The sequence below is a fragment of the Physella acuta genome, unplaced genomic scaffold (genome assembly GCF_028476545.2).
Source record: "Physella acuta isolate Inbredline_101_S28 unplaced genomic scaffold, ASM2847654v3 ptg000583l, whole genome shotgun sequence".
NCBI classification, from domain to species: Eukaryota; Metazoa; Mollusca; class Gastropoda; family Physidae; genus Physella; species Physella acuta.
In genome coordinates, this window is record NW_026732102.1 from 94,338 (window position 1) to 103,403 (window position 9,066).

The 9,066-nt window shown below is 32.5% G+C and overlaps 1 protein-coding gene across 1 annotated transcript; it reads left to right on the plus strand.

Annotated features, from left to right (window-relative positions):
* Positions 1-1,012: 1,012 nt before the first annotated feature.
* On the plus strand, positions 1,013-8,299 carry LOC131947135 (esterase LipI). Its single transcript, XM_059308245.1, has 8 exons — positions 1,013-1,031; positions 1,724-1,884; positions 4,767-4,880; positions 5,269-5,389; positions 6,010-6,073; positions 6,493-6,614; positions 6,843-7,049; positions 7,771-8,299. The coding sequence occupies exons 2-8, from the start codon at positions 1,741-1,743 to the stop codon at positions 8,232-8,234; spliced, it is 1,236 nt and encodes a 411-aa protein (XP_059164228.1). The 5' UTR covers positions 1,013-1,031; positions 1,724-1,740; the 3' UTR covers positions 8,235-8,299.
* Positions 8,300-9,066: the final 767 nt, after the last annotated feature.

Below are 9,066 nucleotides of genomic sequence, written 5' to 3' on the forward strand. Positions count from 1 at the left end.
TGTTGGCTGTACGTTATACGTTGTGAATAAAATTTAAAATTTTTAAAAAGTGTATTTCTACGGTGCTCACCTCACCCCTTGACTACTGACACTTCTCATGCTACTGTCTACTGGTGACACCATTGTTCAGCTAAACTGGTGACACCACTTTCCAGCTAAATTTGATGTTACTACTTTTCAGCTAAATTCTAGTTTAATCGAGTCTAAATCATTGAGCTAAGCAGAATCAAGATATACGTCCAGTTAAGTCCGCATCAAACCCTGCTCTATCAAATGTCTGTAGGTACCCTCCTACAGTAGCCGAGCACCAGAAACTAAAGGTGAGGGGCAGTTGTGAAAGATCTCATTAACGGTCTGGTCAGGTGGGACCCAGTCTCGTTTAATCCGCATCGTTCTCGGGTCCTATGCCACGGGTATTAGAGGTTATACCCACCGTGACCCGAATGACAGGTAGGTACCCGTTAGCTATGTAATAAAATAAATTATGTAGCATATGTCACCAGAAATACATTGACAAAATTAAGCACTCAACGTGCACTAAACAGAGTACACTGTGGGGAAATTTCTCGACATATATGGTATTTTATATTAACTATTTAGGCCTACACTTTGAAAAACTATAGTCTACTTTTTAAATTCCTTAGTTACTTTCCTCCTGTGACTAGAGTCACTGACATAGATCTAGATCTAGATTCTGTCGATTTGTTAAAATGTCTAGATCTAGGCCAGGGGTCTCCAAACTTTTCAGTCCGAGGGCCGCATTTACTATCAAATTTCAGTTCGGGGGCCAATTTCTTCCAGGCATGTCTTCGATTTTTCTGGGCAAAGTTCCTCAAACATCACCAACAAACGTTTTTCCGTGGACAAAAAAAACTCCGCGGGCCGGTGGAGAGGACCTCGCGGGCCGCATTCGGCCCGCGGGCCGTAGTTTGGAGACCCCCTGATCTAGGCCAAAAAACTTATTTAGCTGTTGTTGAACTTATCCAGTGCTAAGAGACCCAATACAAGTAGATCTGAGCGTATAATATTAGGTAGGCCTACCCTACATATATATATATATATATATATATATATATATATATATATATATATATATATATATATATATATATAATATATATATACAGATACCCACTGTAGTGTCTATTATACTGTAGTTTATTATTCCAATCATTAGGCCTAAGTCTTTTAACCCGGCCCTAAAGCACGATCTAGACTAGAACTAGAACTAGAGAGGCGTCAAGACTGTTTGAAAGGTAGGCCTAGAACTAGATCTACTATTACATCACTAAATTCAATAAACTGTAAAGTATAAACTCAGACTATAAATTAACGTAGTACCTTAATTAATAGTAAAATAATTAAATACTATCGTTAGTTAAATATTTTAAACTAAAACAAGTATGTGAGTATATCTATATACTAACTATATAGTATATATATATATAGCACTATGTTAGTATATAGTATAGTATATATATATAGGCCTACTAACTAATCTAAGTATATAGATCTAGTAGTAGCCTACTTTACTAGTAGGCCTATAGTTATTTTTTTTATAAAAATCTAGACTAGTACAAACTACAAACATATTTTATAGAGGCTTTTACTTTCTCCTATAAATAATTAAGTATAGACTCAATTAATTAAAAACTGCTTTATCATATCATCTTAATATGTAGATTAGTAGATTCTATGTATTCTTATTTAATATTTATCTCAGGTAAAGATAACACAACAATGCTGTTGAAAATAATAGTTTCCCTTTTTACTTTGCTGATTGTTGCCATAGCAATAATTGGCTACACACCACTGCCTGAAGGTGTTCAAAATCCTTACAAAACTCAAGTGCTGATGGGTGTCTTCAAGATACTACATTTTGTTGTGAGTGTTTACTGTGTCTGTTAATTTTTCTAGAACAATAACTTCCACTTTGATAAAATTCCATAGGCTTACCTTGATGTGAGAAAATTAAAAAACAAACATTTAATAATAGCATTTAAAAATGTCTACAATCATACTACAATACTACAAGGTTATTGTACTAATAATACTATTCAGAAAGCACAAATTTAATAATGAATTGAGGCAAGAATTTAATTCAGTTTCATAGGCCAAAAAAGGTGCTAATACAATAGGGTAAAATGTTAAATGGTATTAAATAAAATAAACTGTATGCTTACTTATATAAGGAGGGGGAGGGGTGACTACTATTTGTAAGTTACGACCAGAGGCGTACCCAGGTTTTCGGTGTAGGGGGAGCGAAAATAGCAAAAAAAGGCGCCGAATTTGTAATATCTTCTATATAAGTATATATATATATATAAATATATATATATATATATATATAATATATATATTTATTTATTTATTTATTTATGTATATATATATATATATATATATATATATATATCACACTACAACCAAAAACAATGAACGCAGCATAATCTGTTTCCTAACCCTTGTAAAAAAAAAACTACATTATAATTCCTGGGACAAGAGAAAAGGGGAAATAATCAATATCTTAATATAAATATGTATATTCTACACATTTTATTATAAATATCAAAACAAATCAATAATTACTTATGAATCTAATAAAGTAGCTTAACATTATTTGTTTTTACAAAAGTGTTTTGTCTGCAATCAGATCTAAATATATTGTCATCATAAATGCTAAAATATTACAGCATAATGACAGTTTTTTAAATCAGAGTTGGTATAAATACTAGCTTTACAAAGTAAAAGTAAAACAATCGGAATAATAGTCTACATACAACTAAAATATTGGTCTTCCATTACATATCATTCACTTTTTAATTAGCTACTGACTTTATGTGTTCTTTAAAGATAATTTTTTAACATTATGAGAAGGTATGGGTTAGATCACTGCTCACACACCTTTTACTGGTAATTGCAAAAACAATATTCACAGAGATTTACGTTTCAATAGCTATGATTCTGGCGGCATGGTACTTTGGTACATCATTACGCGTTCCAAATGTACTTAACAGATCAGTTCGTTGCGGGTTGGGAGGAGGGGTTCAACTTCATTCACCACTGTCCGGTCACTTTAGTTCAATTATCCAATCCAGCGTATACCAAGGTGTGACATTAATGTCGCTCTACACAATTGTGGTGGTGAGGTGGGGGTGGATAACCAACTCAGAGTGAACATAGCGTCAGTTTTTAGATGACTGTTCTAAACATAGGGATCATCCATAAATGACGTCACGCTTTTTTGACGATTTTTACCTCCCCCTCCCATCCGTCACACGTCGTCCCAAAAAGCCAGACCTCTCCCCCCCCCCCCTAACATGACGTCACACCTCAGCCTACAACCCCCCTCAAAATTGCAGTTAAATTTTTTTAAACAGCTATATTTTCCCAAAATCTTGTCTGAACTCTGTCAAAATATAGTATTTTAATCAATTGTTATTACAATTTATTAAAACAGTTTTCTAAAACGCAAAATAACGTCTAAACTTCGTTTTCTAACATTGCTTTTTTATAATGCAAAAGTGTGACGTCGCACCATCTGAACCCCCCCTCCCTCCCCCTCATCACACACCGTCATAAAATTTCGGACCCCCCTACGAGTGTGACGTCATTTATGGACGACCCCATACATATTCAATTACGCATGTATACTGATTCAAAAGTAGATTTAAATAAGTAGCGGATAATTAACTGTGCGATCAGTGTAAGTTTAAATTGAGTTGTTGTTTTTTTATATATATATAAAATATAGCATTGTTCAAATATAATATAGATCTAGATCTAGTAAACTAAAATAATTATTAATAGAAAGTTGATACTGTTTCATTTAATTTGTAATCGTAATCAAACTGTCATAATACTACCACTTCATCGTGATGATGTCGATGACCTTGTCAAAATTTCCCCACCGCTACGCAGTTCGACCATAAGTAAATTTAAATAGAGGTGCCACATTAGTTGTATTTGTGTCTGTATTGTAATTTTAAAAAATAAATTACACGATTTAAACTGTATATATAAAGTAATTATGATTGAAGTTTTACATGTAACATTTTCTAATTCAATTATTCGTAAGCAAATACATTATACAATTGCCTTAAACTTAACACCCCTCTTGCCAAGTGGTACTGCCTGTAGAGGTTTTTTAAACAGTGCAATGCATCGTAATGGTTATTTTTAGAATGACAAACTGATACAGCTGCTAATACGTGTTGTAAACGTTGACTCTACTAGTCTATTACTGTTATGATTAATTGCTGCATGAAATAAATCTTGTGATTTGCATAGATGTGCCGACCAAAGGTAAGTTTTTAACAAATATCAATGTTTAAAACTTTGAGTTTAAAAAGTTTCCAAAAAGGCGCCACTTTGCTAAAAATGGCCAGAGGGGGAGCGGCCGCTCCCCCTGCTCCACCCCTGCGTACGCTACTGGTTACGACTATGGTAAAAACAGCAAATGTAAGGCCAATTGTATATTAGAAGGAATACTGTTTGAGCCAGTCTGCTTTTTAATCAGCCGTACAGGTCGTAACAGCACCGTAACAAAAATTAGAACATTCAAAAATGTCAAGCACTTAACAGCTCTTTACCACTGTCTATTCTAGGCTATATAATAATTATAGGCCTACTATAACAAAATTATACCCCTTTGTTGTTTACCCTCTACATATAAATTGTACAAGGTTTCTTATGGTGAAGTATTAATTACAGTAAGTAAATAGTCTTGAAATATCCTACTGACATTTGTATACACTTTTTTCCCCAGATGCATGTTAGAGAATATCTAGGGTATGATGGTTTATTGAACAGTATAGTAAAGTTCCAGAGTGAGATAATATTAGAAGGGGAAACTTATTCTTCTAAGTATGGAGATGTTGAAGTAAGTTTTACTAAAGAGGCTGCTTTTTAGTAAGGCGTTGTTTTTTTATTTATCATGGAATTTAATTAATTGTGTCGGCTAAGTTTCAAATTTAATTGATTTCCCATTTTTACTCATCATTAAATGTTGTAACCCAAGGCCAGATGACTATCATCACACTACTGCCCTCCATAATCTTGCACATCGTCATCAATCTAAACCAAATGTATCCTAAATGTTCAACATCATTTGTGGATGTGTTTGGGTGTGTTTTTTTTTATGTCAGCTGTAGTTAAGATCAAGCTAGCAAATAGCAATAGGCTACTTTTCTACATTGATGATACATTTTGCTTTCAACTTTTCCCAAAAAAATACTATTTAACAACTTCTGCTTTAATTCTCATTGTAGGTGAAGAGAACTAAAATGGCCAACATTCCTGTAATACTTTACAAGCCACATTCATTGACAGACCAACTATCCCCTGCGTTAATTTACTTTCATGGTGGAGGCTGGGTAATTGGCACAGCAGGTAAGAGAAGAATATTTAGGCCTTATAAAATTTAGAATACTCAACACAAAAGTAGGGTACAAATAATTTTTTTCTAATCCTTTTAAATAACTTAAATAAATTTAGAAGAAAAATTAATATATCTAAAGATACTAAAATCACTTTGAGGTAGGCTGCATAATATTTTATTTAAAATGAAGTATTTTAAAATCCTGTGGAAAAGTCCACAAATGTGCTTATAGGGAAACAAAAATATGGATTTGAAAAATTTTGTCTTGTATTTCAGACTTCCTAAAAAAACAGAATAATAATTAAAAAGAAAACAAGAATAAATATTACAACACTATGTTATGATTAATATGGCTCCTTCATTCTTAATTTTTAAAGTTGGGATTCCCTCCAACACAATTAAGTATTTACCGACTTGACCACACTGACAACATTTTAAAGTGACTGTTTTTGCTTTAAAAATCCATAAAATGGTATAAATTCTACTCTAAATTGCTACTATTACAACCTTTGTTTATCCTCCATTCTTAAATTAACTTAGATAGTAAATGTTCCCCTTTTTTCAACTTAGGTACTAAAATCAAATACATAGGTCTAAATCATGTCACATTAATGTATCTTTATGCTACCAGATGAAATGGATATAAAGGCGTATGATTATGCAAAATCAACCAACATCATTGTCATTAACGTTGAGTAAGTTGTTTTATTATCATGAATTGTTGCTGAGGTAAAGTATAGTTAATGTATTATAAAGTACTTCTAAGCAGTGGCTTACATTAAGAATACGCTGATTTTTTTTATTTTTTTTTGCTTATTTTTTGTTTAATTGTTTTAAATATTGATACCTCCTATTTCTCAGTTTATAATAATTTTATAAATTTATTGGGGTAACGTACTAAATCAGATTTGTATAATACATATGCCCTACTGTCAGCTGATTTTTTTAAAATACAGCAAATATATATGTGTAGGCTTACTATTTACAAATCTCAGTAATAAAACAGCCACAAAAATTAGATATAGGCCTACATTTTTTATTTGAATAGGTTTAAGGAAATGTAATCACTTTTTTTGTAATTGCATGATATAAAGATAAATTTATTTTGTCGCAGCTACAGACGTGCCCCTGATTTCCCTTTCCCAATTCCTGCCCAAGACTGTGTGGAAGTGACCAGATACATTCTACAACATGGAGATCAGTTTGGAATAGATGTAAACAAAGTTGGAGTTGGTGGTGAATTTTCTTTTAGTTATTCTTTTAGGTTATCTGCCATTACTGTTACATGTAATGAAATTTTACTTCATTATAATATAATGTAGAATAATTTAGCCACAAGTTATTTAAGTTAGTACTAGTTTTAACTTTCACTATTTTTCTTATATTTTTTGGATTTATTTTTCTTTACCTAGTTTTTAATTTTAAGAAATTTAAGCCAATTTTTAATTTTGTTTTTTTTAACAGGAGAAAGTGCAGGAGGAAATTTGGCTGCTGTTGTGTCCTTGGCCTTGTTGAACTCTGACCTTCCTTCACTGAAGTATCAAGTTCTCACATATCCTGTTGTCCAAGGCTTTAACCTGCATCTACCATCCTATGTAGACAACAACACCACTATGCCAATTCTGACTGCAGGGATGGCTGGGGCATTTCTCTCACTTTATTTTGGCCTAGGTAGGTTTGTTCTATCTCATCCAATTATTCTACATTGTTGAAACAGATTATTTTCACACAGTTTTTTTTAAAAATACTTTTACTTAGCAGTGTAATATCTACTTCACTGAGCTAAAAGTTGTGCAAATGTTGGATTTAGTTAAAGTTACAGTGGTGTAAGCAAGTTTGTTCTGAAGATGGAAGGGGGGGGGGGGGGGGGGGGTAGGAGGGCAGTACCACCTAGGCTACGAGAAAGAAACAAACAGTTCACATACAAAAATCTATGACACATACACCTGTCAAATTTTTAAAGCAGCAGTGAATATCCTACAATGGCAGCACACAATTGTAGGTTTGTTTATAAAACACTTATTTTAAACATTTATTACTCTTTTATAAGCAATTGGTCAAATTACTAACCAAAGAATTTGAAATTTCAAATATAACTTCGTAATATGAATAGATACAGCAGGAATTAAAACCTTATTTTTTCTAATACAACTTTAAATTTTAAGAAATATTTGAAATTTCTATGCTTATTTACTTATAGTTAGGTCAAATTTTTAAAATTACATTTTTAAAAATATTCATCACATTGCTATTCTTTTTTTTTTTGTAAAGCTTTTTGCTTATTTTCAGAAAAATCTGAAAAACTATACATTGAATAATAATAGACATATAATAATAGACATATTTCAACAATACTTTCAATGATTATGTGTGAAAACTATTATTTTTACAGATAAACATAAAACAGACTACTATGCCAAAGTCATCTCAGAAAACAGACACATTTCCCCTGAGTTTAGGAAATCAAAATACTCAGAGTACGTCAATGTTAACTTACTACCCAAAGAGTTCAGAACCCCAAACAAGACAGCCCCTGTTGTCACAGAACCCTATGACCCCCAAGTTGCAGCCAAAGTTGAACCAATCATTATCAATCCTCTCTTCTCTCCCCTGATGGCGCCAGACCTGTCTGGATTACCTCCCGCTTACATCCATGTTTGTGAGTTTGACATACTACGTGATGATGGTCTGATGTATGCTCGTAGGTTGAAAGATGCTGGAGTTAGTGTGATCTTACATTTTGGTTATGGTGGTTACCATGGTGATACCATGTTTCCTGACATCATGGGATCTCAAAGTGGAAGAGATGGTTTTAAAACAGCTTGTGATTTTATTACTCGCATTTTAAAACTCTAAGAAAATATAATATGTAACTATAGGCTTATATACTTACCTTTGTATGTTTTGTAAATAAAAATATAAACACATTTTTTAAAATTTATAAATAAAATTTACAATATATCAACATTCTTCTTGTAATGTTTTATTTATATACAGTGTGTGTTCAGTTGCATCAGTAGTTCAGAGGTCACGATGCAGAAACTCATGTCACACACACCCAACAACCCTCGACACATATTGCATTTTCAATTTTTTGCACCCCCTTTTTACAGATATTTTATTCTACTTGATATAATGTTTTATCAATAAAATTTTTTGTTTTGGTGTCACCTCCTCCCCATAAAAATGTTATCCAAAGCAAAATAACTGGTTTCTTTAACATTCAAGGCTAATCCTAAAAACAAAAATTGTAGTTGGCTGCCCAATTAGTAGGCGTTAATTTCTTTACAAAGTAATTTTTTGTGTGGTTTGCAAGGCCTATGTATATTGTATAGTTGTCTCATCAATGTCTCCAGCTTAAACCTACAAGAGGATGTAGGCCATTTTATAATTTATAGGCCTTTATAAAAATAATATAAAGTATATAGCTTATATACAGCATATATTATTAATGGAAGCCTATTTACAGATAGGCCTATTGAATGCAAATTAAAAAATTGAGGGCTATACTAAAATGGATTGGCATAGCCCCATGATTATGCAATGGCTTGAAAAGATAAAATATCTTGAAAAGTGACCCATTAAAATGAGTTTAGGCTAGCAAACCAGGTCAGTAGCTATAACTTTACTATAAATAACCCACCATCTCCCTAATGTCAACAATTAACCTGTCGTATGTCACGTGACA